Source organism: Orcinus orca, chromosome 6, assembly GCF_937001465.1.
Source record: "Orcinus orca chromosome 6, mOrcOrc1.1, whole genome shotgun sequence".
Classification (NCBI taxonomy): Eukaryota; Metazoa; Chordata; class Mammalia; order Artiodactyla; family Delphinidae; genus Orcinus; species Orcinus orca.
Window position 1 is genome coordinate 65,435,370 of NC_064564.1, and position 21,094 is coordinate 65,456,463.

Sequence of the window (21,094 nt, forward strand, 5' to 3'; positions counted from 1 at the left end):
GAGACATATAAAAGACAGAGCAAAATAGCAGAAAGTAGCCTTCATTACCAGGAATTACTACAAACATAAATGAATACAACTATCCAATTAAAGGCAGAGATTGGTAGAATGGGTTAAAAAATAGAAAATGACCCAACTATATGCTGTCCACCAGATACTCATTTTAAATCTAAAGACATTTTAAGTTGAAAGGGAAAGCACAGAAAAAGATAACCCATGCAAAGAGCAGGCAAAAGAATGCTGGGATGGCTATACTAATATCAGGCAAAATAGATTTTAAGTCAAGAACTGTTAAAAAAGAAAAAGAAGAGCATTATGTATTGATGAAATTCTCAATCCTTCAAGAAGATACAGCAATTATAAACATATACATATCTAACAAATGAGGCTCAAAATATATGGACTAAAAATTGAAAACTGAAAGGAAAAACAGACAGTTCAACAATAACAGTTGGAGAGTTCAATACCCCATTCCCAATAAAGGACAGAAAAACTATACAGAAATAGAGGATTTATACTACTATAAATCAACTAGATGTAACAGACATATTCAGAACACGACCACAAAATAGCAAAACATACATTTTTTTCTCAAGTGTACATGGAATATTTCCCAGGGTAGGCCATATGTTAAGTCACAAAAAAAATCTCAACACATTTAAAAAGAATTAAATCATCCAAAATATCTTCTCTGATAACAATGGAATGAAAATAGAAATCATAACAGAAGGAAAACTGGACAATACACAAATATGTGGAAATTAAGTAACACACCCTGAAGAAACCATGGATCAAAGAAATTGAAAAAAGCACTGAGACGACTGAAAACAAAAACACAACATATCAAAACTTCTGGGATGCAGCAAAACCAGAGGATAGAGGGAAAATTATAGCTGTAAACACCTATATTAAAAAAGAATCAGGGGGACCTTCAAGATGGTGGAGGAGTAAGACGTGAGATCACCTTCCTCCCCACAAGTACATCAAACATACACCTACATGTGGAACAACTCCTACAGAACACCTAGTGAAGGCTGGCAGAAGACCTCAGAGTTCCCAAAATGGTCTTGGTGCCCCAGCCTGGTGTAAGGCCTGAGCCTCTGAGGTGGAAGAGCTGAGTTCAGGACATAGGCCCACCAGAGACATCCCAGCCTCAAGTAATATCAATTGGCAAGAGCTCTCCCAGAGATCTCTGTCTCAATGCTAAGACCCAGCTCCACCCAACAACCAGCAAGCTCCAGTGCTCGATGCCCCATGCCAAACAACTAGCAAGACAGGAACACAACCCCACCCATTAGCAGAGAGGCTGCCTAAAATCATAATAAGTTCACAGGCACGCCAAAACACACCACCAGACACACCTCTGCCCACCAGAAAGACTAGATCCAGCCACACCCACCAGAACACAGGTACCAGTCCCGTCACCAGGAAGCCTACACAAGCCACTGAACAAACCTTACCCACTGGGGGCAGACACCAAAAACAATGGGAACTATGAACATGCAGCCTGCGAAAAGGAGACCCCAAACACAGTAAGTTAAGCAAAATGAGAAGACAGAAGTACGCAGCAGATGAAGCAGAAAGGTTAAAACCCACCAAACCAAACAAATGAGGTAATAAGCACTCTACCTCAAAAAGAATTCATAGTAATGATAGTAAAGATGATCCAAAATCTTGGAAATACAATGGAGAAAATACAATAAACATTTAACAAGGACCTAGAAAAACTAAAGAGAAAACAGAGAATGATGAACAGCACAATAAATGAAATTAAAAATTCTCTAGAAGGAATCAATAGCAGAATAACTGAGGCAGAAGAATGGATAAGTAACCTGGAAGATAAAATAGTGGAAATAACCAATGCAGAGCAGAATAAAGAAAAAAGAATGAAAATAATTGAGCACAGTCTCAGAGACTTCTGGGATGACATTAAACACACCAACATTTGACTTATAGTGGTCCCAGAAGAAGAAGAGAAAAAGAAAGGGACTGAGAAAATATTTGAAGAGATTATAGCTGAAAACTTCCCTAATATGGGAAAGGAAATAGTTAACCAAGTCCAGGAAGCACAGAGAGACCCATACAGGATAAATCCAAGGAGAAACACGCCAAGACACATATTAATCAAACTATGAAAAATAAAATACAAAGAAAAATATTAAAAGCAGTAAGGGAAAAACAACAAATAACATACAAGGGAATCCCACTAAGGTTAACAGCTGATCTTTCAGCAGAAACCCTGCAAGCCAGAAGGTAATGGCAGAACATATATAAAGTGATGAAAGGGAAAAACCTACAACCAAGATTACTCTAACCAGCAAGAATCTCATTCAGATTTGACGGAGAAATAAAAACCTTTACAGACAGGCAAAAGCTAAGAGAATCCAGCACCACCAAACCAGCTTTACAACAAATGCTAAAGGAACTTCTCTAGGCAGGAAACACAAGAGAAGGAAAAGACCTACAATAACAAAACCAAAACAATTAAGAAAATGGTAATAGGAACATACATATCAATAATTACCTTAAATATAAATGGATTAAATGCTCCATCTAAAAGATAGACTGGCTGAATGGATACAAAACCAAGACCTGTATAGATGCTGTCTACAGGAGACCCACTTCAGACGTAGGGACACATACAGATAGAAAGTGAGGGGATGGAAAAAGACATTCCATGCAAATGGAAATCAAAAGAAAGCTGGAGTAGCAGTTCTCATACCAGACAAAATAGACTTTAAAATAAAGACTATTACAAGAGACAAAGAAGGACACTACAGAATGATCAAGGGGGCAATCTAAGAAGAAGATATAACAATTGTAAATATTTATGCACCCAACATAGGAGCACCTCAATACATAAGGCAAATGCTAACAGCCATAAAAGGGGAAATGCACAGTAACACATTCATAGCAGGGGACTTAACACCCCACATTCACCAATGGACAGATCATCCAAAATGTAAACAAGGAAACACAAGCTTTAAATGATACATTAAACAAGATGGACTTCATATTTAGAGGACAACATTCCATCCAGAAACAACAGAATACACTTTTTTCTCAAGTGCTCATGCAACATTCTCCAGGATAGATCATATCTTGGGTCACAAGTCAAGCCTTGGTAAATTTAAGAAAACTGAAATGGTATCAAGTATCTTTTCTGAGCACAACACTATGAAACTAGATATTAACTACAGGAAAAAAACTGTACAAAATACAAACACATGGAGGCCAAACAATACGCTACTAAAAAACCAAGAGATCACTGAAGAAATCAAAGAGGAAATTAAAAAATACCTAGAAACAAATGACAATGAAAACACGACGACCCAAACTCTATGCAATGCAGCAAAAGCAGTTCTAAGAGGGAAGTTTATAGCAATACAATCCTCCCTCAAGAAAAAAGAAAAATCTCAAATAAACAACCTAACCTTACACCTAAAGCAATTAGAGAAAAAGAACTAAAAAACCCCAAAGTTATCAGAAGGAATGAAATCATAAAGATCAGATCAGAAATAAATGGAAAATAAATGAACGAAACAATAGCAAAGATCAATAAAACTAAAAACTTGTTCTCTGAGAAGATAAACAAAATTTCTAAACCATTACCCAGACTCATCAAGAAAAAAAGGGAGAGGACTCAAATCAATAGAATTAAAAATGAAAAAGGAGAAGTAACAACTGACACTGCAGAAATAAAAAAGATCATGAGAGATTACTACAAGCAACTCTATGCCAATAAAATGAACAATCTGGAAGGAATGGACAAATTCTTAGAAATGCACAACCTGCCAAGACTGAATCAGGAAGAAATAGAAAATATGAACAGACCAATCACAAGCACTGAAATTGAAACTGTGATTAAAAATCTTCCAACAAACAAAAGCTCAGGACCAGATGGCTTCACATGCGGGTGAATTCTATCAAACATTTAGAGAAGAGCTTACACCTATCCTTCTCAAACTCTTCCAAAATATAGCAGAAGGAACACTCTCAAACTCATTCTATGAGGCCATCATCATCCTGATACCAAAACCAGACAAAGATGTCACAAAAAAGCAAACTACAGGCCAATATCACTGATGAACATAGATGCAAAAATCCTCAACAAAATACTAGCAAACAGAATCCAAGAACACATTAAAAGGATCATACACCATGATCAAGTGGGGTTTATTCCAAATTCTTCAATATACACAAATCAACCAATGTGATACACCATATTAAAAAACTGAAGGATAAAAACCACATGATAATCTCAATAGATGCAGAAAAAGCTTTCAGTAAAATTCAACACCCATTTATGATAAAAACTCTCCAGACAGTAGGCATAGAGGGAACTTCCCTCAACATAATAAAGGCCATATATGACAAATCCACAGCCAACATTGTTCTCAATGGTGAAAAACTGAATCCATTTCCTCTAAAATCAGGAAGAAGATAAGGATGTCCACTCTCACCACTATTATTCAACATAGTTTTGGAAGTCTTAGCCACAGCCATCAGAGAAGAAAAAGATATAAAAGGAATCCAAATCAGAAAAGAAGTAAAGCTGTCACTGTTTGCAGATGACATGATACTATAGAGGATCCTAAAGATGATACCAGAAAACTACTAGAGCTAATGAATGAATTCGGTAAAGTTGCAGGATACAAAATTAACACACAGGGCCTCCCTGGTGGCGCAGTGGTTGAAAGTCCGCCTGCTGATGCAGGGGGCACGGGTTTGTGCCCTGGTCCGGGAAGATCCCACATGCCGCACAGCGGCTGGGCCCGTGAACCATGGCTGCTGACCGTGCACATCCGGAGCCTGTGCTCTGCAATGGGAGAGGCCACAGCAGTGAGAGGCCCGCGTACCACACACACAAAAAAACAAACAACAACACACAGCAATCGGTTGCATTTCTATACACTAAAAACAAAAGGACAGAAAGAGAAATTCAAGAAACAATTCCATCTACCACTGCATCAAAAACATTAAAATACCTATGAATAAACACACCTAAAGAGATGAAAGACCTGTACTCTGAAAAGTATTAAGATGGTGATGAAAGAAATTAAAGATGATACAAACAGAGAGATACACCGTGTTCTTGGATTTGAAGAATCAACATTGTGAAAATAGCTAAACCATCCAAAGCAATCTACAGATTCAATACAATCCTTATCAAATTACCAATGGCATTTGTCACAGAACTAGAACAAAAAATTTCACAATTTGTATGGAAACAAAAAAGACCCCCAATAGCCAAAACAATCTTGAGGAAAAAAAACGGAGCTCGAGGAATCAGGCGCCTGGACTTCAGACTACACTACAAAGCTACAGTAATCAAGACAGTATGGTACTGGCACAAAAACAGAAATATAGATCAATGGAACAGTATAGAAAGCCCAGAGATAAACCCACGCACATACGGTTACCTTATTTTTGATAAAGGAGCTAAGAATATACAATGGAAAAAAGAAAGCCTCTTCAATAAGTGGTGCTGGGAAAACTGGACAGCTACATGTAAAAGAATGAAATTAGAACACTTCCTAACACCATACACAAAAATAAACTCAAAATGAATTAGAGACCTAAATGTAAGGCCAGACACTTTAAAACTCTTAGAGGAAGACACAGGCAGAACACTCTATGACATAAATCACAGCAAGATCCTTTCTGACCCACCTCCTAGAGAAATGGAAATAAAAATAAACAAATGGGACATAATGAAACTTAAAAGCTTTTGCACAGCAAAGGAAACCATAAACAAGACAAAAAGACAGCCCTCAGAATGGGACAAAATATTTGCAAATGAAGCAACTGACAAAGGATTAATCTCCAAAATATACAAGCAGCTCATGCAGCTCAAGATCAAAAAAAACAAACTACCCAATCCAAAAATGGGCAAAAAAAAAAAACTTACTACAAAGCTATAATGATCCAAACAGTGTGGTACTGGCAGTAGGAGAGAAATACAGCCCAATGGAATAGAACTGAAAATCCAGAGATAAGCCAATTTGTCTATGGACCAACGAGATTTTGCCAAGTGATCTGAGACTACTGAGTGAGGAAATCAAAGTCTCTTCATCAAAGAGTGCTGTGATCTACATGTAAACATTTATTTGTTACTCGCATCTTACACCTCACACAATTTTTGTAAGGTTCATCCATGTTGTACCATGTATTTGATATTATTCAGCCATAGAAGAATGATGTACTAATATATGGTACAACATGGATGAACTTTAAAAACACTACACAAAATGGAATAAGTCAGTAATAAATGGATATTCCCATGCAAAAGAATAACACTGAATCCCTACCTCAGACCATCTGCAAAAATCAACTCAAAATGAATCAAAGCAAAAATTGTAAAACTCCTAGAAAAGAAAATGCAAGGGGAATTTGTCATGACCTTAGATTTGGTAAATGGATTCTTAGATATGACATAAAAACACAAGCAACAATAACTAAAGTTGATAAACTGGGCCTCATTAAAATTAAAAATATTTGATTCAAAGGACACCATCCAGATCCAGATAATGAAAAGACAAAGCACAAAAATGGGAGAAAATATATCCAAATAATATACTTGATAGGGGATCTATCAAGCCACGGAGTAGCCATGGCCGCTGAGCCTGCACATCCGGACCCTGTGCTCTGCAATGGGAGAGGCCACGGCAGTGAGAGGCCCATGTACCACAAAAAAAAAAAAAAAAAAAAAGATTACCATTTGACCCAGCAATCCTAGATTTATACACAACAGAAATGAAGTCATACGTCCACAGAAAAACTTGTACACAAATGTTCACAGAAACATTATTCATGATAGCCAAAAGTTGGAAACAGCCCAAATATCCATCAACTGATCAGTGGTTAAACAAGAAGTATATCAACACAACACAATGTAGTATATCAACACAATATTATTCAGCCATGAAAGAATTAAGTACTGATAAATGATACAACATGAATGAAACTTATAAACATTATATGAGTTTAAGAAGCCAGTAAAAAAAGGCCAAATATTATATAATCCAAATTTATTGAGACAGAAAGGCAAATTTACTAAGACAGAAAGTAGTTTAGTGGTTGCCTAAGACTGGGGAGGGATGGAGAGTTGGGAAGTGATACCCAATAAGCACAGGGTTTTCTTGGGGGAGAAGAAAAAGTTCTAAAATTGATTATGGTGATGGTTGGACAACTCTGTGAGGATAGTACACACTACTGAATTGTACATATTTAAAACGTGAAATATATGACTTGGAATGTATGATATTGAATTATATATCAATAAAGCTTTTGCAAAAATATATGAAATGTATTACTTGAAATATATGATATTGAGTTACATATCAATACAGCTTTTACAAAAAATAAACATGAGATACTACTTCACACCCACTGGTATGATTCAGGGTTAGATGGCTCCATGGGTGTTGGCTTGGCTGAATGAATGCCTGAACCACCTCTTGACTGGTCACATTTTTCAGTATTTAAGATTAGGGCCAGGGGCTTCCCTGGTGGCGCAGTGGTTGAGAGTCCACCTGCCGATGCAGGGGACACGGGTTCGTGCCCCAGTCCGAGAAGATCCCACATGCCGCAAAGCGGCTAGGCCCGTGAGCCATGGCCGCTGGGCCTGTGCAGCCGGAGCCTCTGCTCCGCAACGGGAGAGGCCACAGCAGTGAGAAGCCCGCGTACCGCAAAAAAAAAAAAGATTAGGGCCTTGAAAACTCTACTTCCAAAAGGAATTCTAAGATCAAATTAAAGAATAAAAGTCATTTGGTCAATTTCCTCACTTTAAAAGAGAGATAAACATAGTACCTTGTTCTGTGTCAGTCTCAGCCTAGCAATAACGTTGCTACTGGCCAGAAGTACCTAAAGACCCACCCAGAACTAAGGCAACCCCCACAGACATTTCCCCTTCCAGAATCAATACTGATGCTGGACTAGCCCTTATGGATCTTACTATGATTACAAGACGTACTTCAGCAACAACCACCGGGGAACTGTGAAAAATAAACAACGTTTATTATTCACAAGTCCTGGCCACACAGCAAGGTCACAGGTAGAGAGCTAGTGAATGCAAACCCGGGGTTCTGTCTTTCCTGGGGTTGAGAGTGAGGTGCCTAGGGTTTCACAGGTTTCTTTTTATTGATGAATTTAAAACATAAAGCAGGAATGAAAGCACAAGAAGCGAAAAGCAAGAGGTCAAATGGTCAGTATCTAAGTTATCTAAGTCAGACCTCTTTAAAAAAAGGAACTTCATGGGTAGGGTGGCCTGGCTCTTTATCTAGTCCTATAGCTGGCAATTTGTTTATTTGAAATGGATGTCTTTCAAGTGGCTACCTAGACAATCAAAAGCTTAATACCAGACACACTGCAATCAACAAAGCTAGTTGTCGGATAACTCCAGGAGCAAACAATCCTTCAGGACCCTGACTTTCGGCCTCACTGTGATTTCCAAGAAATAGCTACAGCTGGAATTCCTGGCTACAGTACTAACTAGGAGTGTGGTGAGCAGAAAGCTCTTCTCTGCTGGTAGCCATTCATGCAAGAAGTTTCCTAAAGATGAACCCTCTTCCAAATTAATCTTCCTGGGAAAGTCTCAAAATGGTGGAGGAGAAAGATGTGAACTCACCCCTTCTTACGAAAACACTAAAATCACAACTAGCTGCTGAACAATCATTGACAAAAAAACGCTGGATCCTACCAAAAAAGATACCCTCCATCCAAAGACAAAGAAGAAGCCACAACAAGACGACAGGAGAGGCACAATCGCAATAAAAGCAAATCCCATACCCACCAGGTGCACGAACCAGAAACTGGAAAATAATTATACCACAGAAGTTCTCCCACAGGAGTGAAACTCCTGGGCCCCATGTCAGGCTCCCCAATCTGGGGGTCAGGCAATGGGAGGAGGAGCCCCCAGAGAATTTGGCTTTGAAGGCCAGTGGGGTTTGACTAGGGGAAACAGAAATTCCACTCTTAAAGGGTGCACACAAGGTCTCGTGCATACCAGGGGCCAGGGAAAAAAGCAGTAACCTCATTAAGAGACCAGGCCAGACTTACCTGCTAGTACTGGAGGGTCTCCTGCAGAGCAAGGGGTGGCTGTGGCTCACTGCGGGGACAGAGACGCTGGCAGCAGTAGTTCTGGAGAGTACTCATCCATGTGAGCCCTCCTGCAGGCTGCCATTTTCTCCCCAAGACCTAGCCCCACCCAACAGCCTGAAGGCTCCAATGCTGGGATGCCTCAGGCCAAACAATCAACAGGTCAGGAACACAGCCCCACCCATCACCAGACAGGGTTTAAAGTCTTTCTGAGCATGGCCCTGACCACCAGAGGGACAAGACCCAGTTCCACCCACCAATGGGCAGGAACCAGTCCCTCCCACAAATGGACAGGAACCAGTCCCTCCCACAAGCCTCTTACACACCCTCATCCACCGGAGGGAAGACAGCAGAAGCAATAACTACAATTCTGCAGTCTGTGAAAAAGAAACTGCAATCACAGAAAGTTAGACAAAATGAGATGGCAGGGGAATATGTCCCAGATGAAGGAATAAGATAAGACCCAAGAAGAACAGCTAAATGAAGTGGACATAGGCAATCCACCAGAAAAAGAATTCAGAGTAATGATAGTGAAGACGAACCAAGATCTTGGAAAAAGAATGGAAGCACAGATCAAGAAGATACAAGAAATGTTTAACAAAGACCTAGAACTAAAGAACAAACAGATCAACAACACAATAACTGAAATGAAAAATACACCTGAAGGAATCAATAGCAGAATAACTAAGGCAGAAAAATGCATAAGTGAGCTGGAAGACAGAATGGTGGAAATCACTGCCTCACAACAGGATAAAGTAAAAAGGATGAAAGAAATGAGGACAGCCTCAGAGACCTCTGGAATAACACTGAAAGCACCAACATTCACATTATAGGGGTCCCATAATGAGAAGAGAGAGAGAAAAGACCTGAGAAAATATTTGAAGAGTAATAGCTGAAAACTTCCTAACGTGGGAAAGTAGACAGCCACCCAACTCAAGGAAGCACAGAGAGTCCCATACGGGATTAATTCAAGGAGGAACACGCCGAGACACACAGTAATCAAACTGACAAATATTAAAGACAAAGAAAAAAATATTAAAAGCAACAAGGGAAAAGTAACCAATAACATACAAAGAAACTCCCATAAGGTTATCAGCTGATTTCTCAGCAGAAACTCTGCAGGTCAGAAGGGAGTGGCACAATATATTTCAAGTGATGAAAGGGAAGAACCTACAACCAAGAATACTCTACCCAGCAAGGATCTCCTTCAGATTCGACAGAGAAATCAAAAGCTTTACAGACAAGCAAAAGCTAAGACAATTCAGCACCACCAGAACAGCTCTGCAACAAATGCTAAAGGAACGTTTCAAAGCTGAAAAGAAAAGTCCACAACTAGAAACAAGAAAATTACAAATGGAAAAGCTCACCAGTAAAGGCAAACATACAGTAAAGGTAGGAAGTCATCAACACAGAAATATGATATCAAAACCAGCAGTTGTGAGAAGAGGAGAGCACAACTGCAGGATACTGGAAATGCATTTGAAATTAAAAGATCAGTAACTTATAACAATTTTGTTTATATACAGACTGCTACATCAAAACCTCATGGCCACTGTAAACTGAAAATCTACAATAGATACACGTAAAAAAAAAAAGAGAAAGGAATCCAAACACAACACTAAAGTTAGTTATCAAATCTCAAGAGAACAAAAGAGTAAGGGAAGAAAAAAGACCTACAAAAATAAATCCAAAACAGTTAACAAAATGGCAATAAGAATATACATATTGATAATTATCTTAAATGTAAACAAATTAAATGCTCCAAACAGAAGACACAGACTGGCTGAATGGATACAAAAACTAGACTCGTATATATGCTGACTACAAGAGGTCCACTTCAGATCTAGGAACACATACAGACTGAAACTGAGGGAATGGAAAAAGGTATTCCATGCACATGGAAATCAAAAGAAAGCTGGAGTAGCAATACTCATATCAGACAAAATAGACATTAAAATAAAGACTGTTACAAGAGACAAAGAAGGACACTACATAATGATCAAGGGGTCAATCCAAAAAGAGGATATAACAATTGTAAATATATACGTATCCAACACAGGAGCACCTCATTAAAGGAGGTAAGTACTAACAGCCATAAAGGGAGAAATCAACAGTAACAAAATAATAGTGGGGGACTTGAACACTCCACTTTCATCAATGAACAGATCATCCAGACAGAAAATCAATTAGGAAACACATGACTTAAATAACACATTAGACCAGATGTATTTAATTTTTATAGAGCGTTCCATCCGAAAGCTGCAGAATACACATTCTTCTCAAGTGCACATGGAACATTCTCCAGGAGTGAACACATGCTGTGCCACAAAGCCAGCCTCAGTAAATTTAAGAACCCTGAAATCATATCAAGCATCTTTTCCGACCACAATGCTATGAGATTAGAAATTAACTAGGAGACCAAAAAAACTGTAAAAAACGGAAACACGTGGAAGCTAAACAATATGCTACTAAACAACCAACAGATCACTGAAGAAATCAAAGAGGAAATCAAAAAATACCTACAGACAAATGGAAACAAAAGCACGACAATCCAAAACCTACGGGACACAGCAAAAGCAGTTCTAAGAGGGAAGTTTATAGCAATACAATCTTACCTCAGGAAACAAGAAAAAATCTCAAATGAAAAACCTAACCTTACACCTAAAGCAAAAAGAACAAACAAAACCCAAAATTAGTAGAATGAAAGAAATCATAAAGATCAGAGCAGAAAGAAATGAAATAGAAACTAAGAAAAAAGAAAAGATCAATGAAATTAAAGGTTGGTTCTTTGAGAAGTTAAATAAAATTGATTAACCTTTAGCCAGACTCATCGAGAAAAAGGGGGAGAGGGCTCAAACCAATAAAATTAAAAATGAAAAAGAAGTTACAATGGACATCACAGAAATACAAAGGATCATAAGAGACTGCTACATGCAACTATACGCCAATAAAATGGACAACCTGGAAGAAGTGGACAAATTCTTAAAAAGGTACAATTTCCCAAAACTAAACCAGGAAGAAATAGAAAATATGAACAGATGGATCAGAAGTACTGAAATTGAAAATGTGATTTAAAAACTCCCAACTAATAAAGTCCAGGACCAGATGGCTTCACAAGCATATTCTATCAAACATCTACAGAAGAGTTAATACCTAAACTTTTGCAACTATTCCAAAAAACTGCAGAGGAAGGAACACTCTCAAACTCATTCTATGAGGCCACCATTACCATGATACCAAAACCAGACAAAGATACCACAAAAAAAGAAAATTACACGCCAATATCACTGATAAACATAGACGCAAAAAGCCTCAACAAAATACTACCAATTCGAATCCGACAATACATTAAAAAGATCATACACCATGACCAAAGTGGGATTTACCCAAGGAATGCAGAGATTTTTCAATGTTCGCAAATCAATCAGTGTGAATCACCACATCAAAGAATTGAAGAATAAAAACTATATGATAATCCCAATAGATACAGAAAAGCTTTTGACTCAATACCCATTTATGATAAAAAAACTCTCTGGAAAGCGGGCATGTAAGGAACCTACCTCAACATAATAAAGGCCATATATGAGAAACCTACAGCTAATATCATACTCAATGGTGAAAACCTGAAAGCATTTCCTCTAAGATCAGGAACAAAACAAGGATGTCCACTCTCACCACTTTTATTCAACATAGTTTTGGAAGTCCTAGCCACAGCAATGAGATAAGAAAAAGAAATAAAAGGAATCCAAGTTGGAAGAAGTAAAACTGTCACTGTTTGCAGATGACATGATACTATACATGGAAAATCCTAAAGATGCTACCAGAAAACTACTAGAGCTCATCAATGAATTCAGTAAAGTTGCAGGATACAAAATTAACACATAGCAATCTGTTGCATTCTATACACTAACAACGAAAGATCAGGAAGAGAAATTCAAGAAACAATCCCATCTACCATCACACCAAAAAGAATAAAATACCTAAGAATAAACCTACCTAAGGAGACAAAGGACCTGTACTCTAAAAACTATTAAGATGCTGATGAAAGAAATTGATGATGATACAAGCAGATGGAAAGATATAACACGTTCTTGGACTGGAACCATCAATATTATCAAAATGACTATACTACCCAAGGCAAGCTACAGATTCAATGCAATCCCTATCAAATTACCAATGGCGTTTGTCACAGAACTAGAACAAAAAATTTCACAATTTGTATGGAAACACAAAAGACCCCTAATAGCCAAAGCAATCTTGAGAAAGAAAAATGGAGCTCAAGGAATCAGGCTCCTGGACTTCAGACTCTACTACAAAGCTACAGTAATCAAGATAGTATGGTACTGGTACAAAAACAGAAATATAGATCAAGGAAGCAGGACAGAAAGCCCAGAGATAAATCCACGCACATATCACCTTATCTTTGATAAAGGAGGCAAGAATATACAATGGAGAAAAGACAGCCTCTTCAATAAGTGGTGCTGGGAAAACTGGACAGCTACACGTAAAAGAATGAAATTAGAACATTTCCTAACAGCATACACAAAAATAAACTCAAAATGGATTAAAGACCTAAATGTAAGGCCAGACACTATCAAACTCTTAGAGGAAAACATAGGCAGAACACTCTATGACATAAATCACAGCAAGATCCTTTTTGACCCACCTCCCCCAGAAATGGAAATAAAAACAAAAATAAACAAATGGGACCTAATGAAACTTCAAAGCTTTTGCACAGCAAAGCAAACCATAATCAAAACGAAAAGACAACCCACAGAATGGGAGAAAATATTTACAAACCATGTGACTGACAAAGGATTAGTCTCCAATATTTACAAACACCTCATGCATATCAAAAAAGCAAACAACCCAATCAAAATATGGACAGAAAACCTGAATAGACATTTCTCCAAAGAAGACATATAGATGGCCAAGAGGCACATGAAAAGGTGCTCAACATTGCTCATTATTAGAGAAATACAAATCAAATCTACAAGATATCACCTCACACCAGTCAGAATGTCCATCATCAAAAAATCTATAAACCATAAATGCTGGAGAGGGTGTGGAGAAAAGGGAACTCTTTTGCACTGTTGTGCAAACAACAGTGGGACTGTAAATTGGTACAGCCACTATGGAGAACATTTTGGAGGCTCCCTAAAAATCTAAAAATAGAGCTACCATATGAGCCAGCAATCCCACTCTTGGGCGTATATCCAGAGAAAAACATGGTTTGAAAGGATACATGCACTTCAATGTTCATTGCAGCACTATTTACAATAGCTAATACATGGAAGCAACCTAAATGTCCATTGACAGAGGAATGTATAAAGAAGGTGTGGTACATATATACAGTGGAATATTACTCAGCCATAAAAAAGAATGAAATAATACCATTTGTGGCAACATAGAGGACCTGGAGATTATCATACTAAGTGAAGTAAGTCAGACAGAGAAAGCCAAGTATCATATGATATCACTTATATGCAGAATCTAAAAAAAAAATGATACAAATGAACTTATTTACAAAACAGAAACAGACTCACAGACTTAGAGAACTTATGGCTACCGGTGGGGAAGGATGGGGGAGATGGATAGATTGGGAGTTTGGGATTTACATGTACACACTGCTATATTTAAAATATATAACCGAGCTTCCCTGGTGGTGCAGTGGTTAAGAATCCGCCTGCCAACACAGGGGACATGGGTTTGAGCCCTGGTCTGGGAAGATCCCACATGCCACAGAGCAACTAAGCCTGTGCGCCACAATTACTGAGCCTGTGCTCTAGAGCCCACAAGCCACAACTACGGAAACCCACGTGCCACAATTATGGAAGCCCACACACCTAGAGCCCATGCTCTGCAACGAGAAGCCACTGCAATGAGAAGCCCACACACCTCGATGAAGAGTAGCCCCCGCTCGCCGCAACTAGAGAAAGCCCGCGCACAGCAATGAAGACCCAACACAGCCAAAAATAAAAATAAATAAATTTTTAAAATAAAATAAAATAAAATAGATAACCAACAAGGACCTACTGTATAGCACAGGGAACTCTGCTCAATATTCTGTAATAACCTAAATGGGAAAAGAATTTGTAAAAGAATAGATACATGTATATGTATAACTAAATCACTTTGCTGTACACCTGAAACTAACACAACATTGTTAATCAACTATGTTCCAATATAAAGTAAAAACTTTTTTTAAAAGCTAATTGTCAGGTGCTTACACTACAACATCTACACACCCTAGTGCTGCTGTAAGAATTGAGTAACACACATAAAGCACTTAACACAGTGTCAATAAATTTTAGCTAGCTGAAAGAGGTGAATGAGGTACAGCTATAACATTAACTCAATATTCTACTCTTTGGGGATTGAGAAAAGAGTAAAGGTCATTTTAAAGGAATACATTTCCCCTAAACATTTTTTACAATTAGAGGTTACTACAGATCAAGATTCTTCAATAAATACAAATATCTAAATATTAAAACTATTTGTCATTTATAACTTACTGCAAATTATTTTATCATCAAAACCATACTTAACAAAGGGTCATCAACGTAAGTTCTGATTGCAGCTAGATACAATAAAGGGCATTTGGGGATGGGAATGGAAAGGAATATGAGGATACTAGATACGTGAGTACCTCAGTCAAGAAAGAGTAACTGGCATAGGGCTCAGAGAGAGGTGGGAGGATTCCAAAAGATAACTCTACATAGCTATTTTGTCTAAACCTTGCTGTCTCTATGCTAGGGAAAACTATCTCATATCATATCTTTGAAATATAACTTGTCAAGGCTGTAGATATGATATCAGAATAATTGTCTTTTCAGTTCACAGATTCTCTGAATCAAGCAGAATAACATCTGGACATGACTGAGAGAATACAGGGAGAGCCTGGATTTTAAGCCTGATTCAATGACACCTTTGGGTATCCTCACTGGGGAAGGAGAAAATTTATTCTCAATACTGAAGAAAGAAATTATTTGTGGTCAAGAGGGAAAAGTGTAGCAGACTACATCACTGCTCACAAATACTCACTTTTCTCTTCCCAGTCCCTGAGAGGACCACCCCATCTGACTAACACTGGCTTGGCCATATGACTTGGTTTGGCCAATGGAATCTGAGAAGAACTGAGAGTGTGTTAGTTCCAAGCAGAGGCAGTAGGGAGGTATTTCGTTTCCAGCAGTCCTCATGTTCTTTTGCCTTTTACCAGGAGAACATCATGTCTCACATAGGGGGTACTCCTTCAGCCTGGCGTCCAAACTGAGAACATACATGGAACATACAGTTTACCATGTATGTTATGAGCCACAGCCATCTATATGTGGTGTTACAACTTCTCATGTGATCTCAGATACTTTCCTTCTACAGCCTCACACTAACTCACAAGATGCAACCTTTCCAGCGCCCACTTCCACAAGCAAGCTTCAAGACTTTAAGGTAAAGTGCCAAATATATTTCAGATTTTATATATTTTGTTACCATTTAACATGTGCTGTTTTTATTGTTCTTTTTAATGTCACGAAGTTTATGTTATGCCACTAATCTCATTTTTCCTCTAAGCCCTATGGTTTTTATTGCACAATTCTGCAGAGCATAGTGCATTTTAGGAACACCTATTTCACACTATACCACAACTGACTGTATCCTGAAAAAAGAGACACGAATATCCATAATCCAAAGAGACAAGTTCTATAACTGAGCCACAAATGGGTAGAAAAGCAACTGAGAGAAGGTGATACTTAACCTTATATCCTGATCACCCCACCGCCAAATACAATCACACTGGGAGATTAGGTTTCAACATATGAATTTGAGGGAGAAGAGATACATTCAATCTACAGCATTCTGTTCCTGGACCCCCCAAAATAACATCCTTCTCACATTCAAAATATGTTCATTCTATTCCCAATGGCCCCAAAAGTGTTAACTCATTCCAACATCAACTCCAAGTCTGAGTTCAAAGTCTCATCTAAATATCATCTAAAGCAGATTTGGATGAGACTCAAGGTACAATTCATCCTGAGGTTCTCCAGCTGTAAACCTGTGAAATTAAACAAGTTATGTGCTTCCAAAATACAATGGCAGAACAGGCACAGAACAGATATTTAGAAGAAAGGTGTGACAAGTCTCAAGCAAGTCTAAAACCCAACAGGGCAAATTCCATTAGACCTTAAGGTCCATGAATAATCCTCTAACTTGATACTCTGCCCTCCAGGCCCACTGAAGCAGAGGTCCTACCTACAGGACCCACTTGGGCAGCATTCCTGCCCCTTCAGCTTTGCTGGGCAGAGGGTGGGCACCTAAGGCTCCTGGCGGCCCTGCCCTAGTGGATTTGGATGGCTCCTGTTCTTTGAAATCTAGGTGGAGTCAGACATGCCCCCTGGGCCTGTGCATTCTCCACTAGTGGAGATGGCTTATTCCACCAGTTTGTTGCCTGCACCCTGCTGAGAGGCAGCTGCTGCACCAGGGGCTGCCAGAATCACACCTGGGGCAGCCAAGGAGCTCAGCACCGGCAGTGCACCAGCAGAGCCCTCAAGGTGAGGTAGCACCAAGCAGCAAGCTCAAGGTCTCCAAACACTGGCATCTCCTCCTTTGAAATCATTCTGCCTCCAGGCCCTGTGCTAAGACAGCAGTCCTGGTGATTTCTGAACTGTCTTCAGGGTCATTCTTCCATTGTTTTAGGTAGCAGCATCTGGTTCCTGTTGAGATGGCTTATCCACACTAATCTTAACAAATGGTTGCTTGGCCACACCCTTAGTGTTCTCTACTGAACAGGCTTTCTCATCTTTTGGATAGGTGGGGAATTTTCCAAATTTTTAAGTCCTGCTTCCTTTTTGCTTAACATTTATAATTATGCCTGTAAGTTATTTCTCTCTTATTATACTATGTTGACCTAAAACAAACAGGCTGCCAGGTATTTTTCCAGAAAAGATGGATTTATTTGGGATCAGCAGAGAACTGCAATCTGGGGTCTGCAATCATGGTGAGCCACATGGAAGCTCCCCCAAGGCAAGGGAAGGAGAACACTGTCCTAGAGGGGAGGGCTACAGTAAACAAGAAGCCCAAGGTTTTTCATTGTTTGAGTCCTTGCCAGCAAAGAAGAGGAGTCTTCTTCCTCTTGGGCTCTGGTATCCTTGCAGAGCATGAGAACTCCCCCTTCTGGTCTCCTGATTCTATTTTATTGAGGTTTCTGTTTATTAACTTTTTACAACTATAAGCAGTTAGGAGGGCTCAAAGCCACACCTTCAAACCTTTGTTTAGAAATTACTTCAAGTAAATATCCAATTTCACTGCTCACAAGCTCTACATTTTACAAAGCACTAAAACATGAACATAACTCAGCCAAGTTCTTTGACACTTTACAACAAGGATCACTTTTCTTTCAGTTTCCAATAACACAGTCCTCATTTCCACCCGAGATCTTATCAGAATGGTCTTTACAGTACACAATTCTACCAATATTCTGCTCAGGATTACACAGGTGTTCTCTAAGAAGATTGAGGTTTTTCTGTACACCTCTCCTCCTTTAGAGTCCACACCAGAATCTCCTGTTCACAACAATGTAGGCTTTTTCTAGCATGCACCTCAAAACTCTTCCATTACCCATTACCCAGGTTCCAAAGCCACTTCAACATTTTTAGGAATTTATTACAGCACTCCTCCACTTCTCAGTACCAATTTTTGTTTTAGTTCATTCAGGATACTGTAACAAAAATACCACAGACAAGGTGGTTTATAAAAAAAATAGAAATGTATTTCTCACATTTCTGGAGGTTTGGAAGTACAAAATCAAGGTGCTGGCAGATGTGGTGTCTAATGAGGACCCATTTCCTGGTTCATAGATAGTTCATCTTCTTATTCATCTTCATGCTATGTCCACACATGGTAGAAGGAGCAAAGGAACTCTCAGTTGTCTCTTTAACAAAGATACCAGTCCCACTGATGAGGAATCCACCCTCATAACTGATTCATCTCTCGAAAGCCCCACTTCCAAACTCATCACATTAGAGGAGTAGGTTTCAACACGAATTTTGGGGAACACAAACATTCAGTCTATACCACTAGCTCAACACAGAATTTACCTTAAATTCTACTTTAGTGATATTCTCATTTTATATGCATATGAAAACACTTGTCAGTCACAGAAGCATAAAAATACATTATACATGTACATTGTGTTAAGAGTAGCATAATTAAAGTACGGATATATTAATAAGAAGAAAAACACTGCTTTTTAACACTTACCACAAGCTTTAGAAGCAGCAACACAAATCTCTTCTGCAACATACTCCCCAGTTGGAAACTTCAGATAATCCCCCTCAGCTTTTCCAAGGGAATGATAAAGATAGACCTGTAGGATTGGATCTATTTGCTTCACAGAATTAGCATTTCCAGGAATATCACCATTCTGATGTACAGGAGATGAGGATGTTCCTTCCATTTCTGTCATTGTAAGGCATGCCATTCCCATGCAGTCTTTTTTCAGAACATTTGCCTGTAAGAGAAACCAAAGTTACAAATGGAAGTGATATTCATAAGTTATCCTTCATATATAAAGAAGTCTTCACTGACAGCAATGACTCTGTCAAATCCATTAACTGAATAAGTATCATGTACAGTCATTTCTCAGATACTGAGGGTTCTGTTCCAGACCAGTGCAATAAAGTCACACAAATTTATTGGTCTCCCAGTACCTATAAAAGTTATATTTACACTATACTGTAGTACACTGAGTATGCAATAGCATTATGTCTAAAAAAAAATTGTACATACCTTAATTTAAAAATACTTTATTGCTAACCATCATCTGAGCCTTCAACGATTTGTAATCTTTTCACAATAGTATTATCAAAGGTCACTGATCATAGATCACCATAACAAATATAATAATAATGAACAAGTTTGAAATATTGCAAGAAGTATCAAATGTGACAAAGAGACGTGAAGTGAGCAAATGTTTTTGGGAAATTGGCATTGATAGACTTGCTTAATACGGGGCTGCCACAAACCTTCAATTGTAAAAAACCAGTATCGGGGAAGCACAATAAAATGAGGTATGCCTATACTACTATATACAAAGCACAGTGAGAGATATCAAAATTATAAACTTCCTGTGGACAATGACAATAAAACTGAAGCTTATACACTGAGGAACCACAATATAAATATATAACACTAACAGAACAAACAAAATCAGTTACAGACAACAGAAGAAGAGATTCCACAAAGCAACATGATTTCTCAACAGATTACTCTGACAATTGCTTATTGGAATCTGGAAGGGAAAAATAACATTTCAAGCTGGGATTAACTGATGAGCTTTATTAGACGAGGTCATATTTAAAACTGTTCTTGAAGCATGGATTGGATTTTGATGGATGGAAGAGGAAGAACGTTCTGGAAGAGTGGAACTGTTCTGAAGAGTAGAAAGATACAAGATATGTTCAATAATTTATTGGTCTGAGTGAAGTATTTGAGAAATTATACCATTTAGGAAAAGATTAAAAATACAGATGGATAGGGACTTCCCTGGTGCTCCAGTGGTAAAGAATCTGCCTTGCAATACAGGGGACGCTGGTTCAATCCCTGGTCAGGGAACTAAGATCCCACATGCCGTGGGGCAACTAAGCCCACGTGCCACAACTACCGAGCTCCCACGCCTCAACACGAGAGCCCGGGTGCTGCAAACTACAGAGCCCACGCACCCTGGAGCCTGTGCGCCACAACTAGAGAGAGAAAACCCACACGCCACAACTAGAGAGGAGCCTGCATGCTGCAACAAAGAGCCTGCACGCCACAACTAAGACCTGGATACTTGTAACAAAACTGCAGCTACATACCCAGTATGCATTTTCCCCTTCTTCCTTGATACAAAAGCCCAAATGGGGGGGTATACCAATGTACCCCCCCAAAAAACCTCTACTTCCCCATGGATAGCCATGTGAACCAGTTTAAGCAAATGAGATTTACGTGAAAGTTGCTGGGT

At 38.7% G+C, this 21,094-nt stretch overlaps 1 protein-coding gene across 6 annotated transcripts in view; it reads right to left on the reverse strand.

Annotated features, from left to right (window-relative positions):
- Nucleotides 1–21,094, reverse strand: part of LOC101275108 (tyrosine-protein kinase JAK2) — a 375,537-nt gene that overhangs the window by 78,887 nt on the left and 275,556 nt on the right. For all 6 annotated transcript variants that reach the window (XM_049711311.1, XM_049711312.1, XM_049711310.1 and 3 more), the window contains one exon: nt 19,354–19,603. In XM_049711311.1, the coding sequence (XP_049567268.1) occupies nt 19,354–19,603 (250 nt within the window). The remainder of the gene's footprint in view (nt 1–19,353; nt 19,604–21,094) is intronic.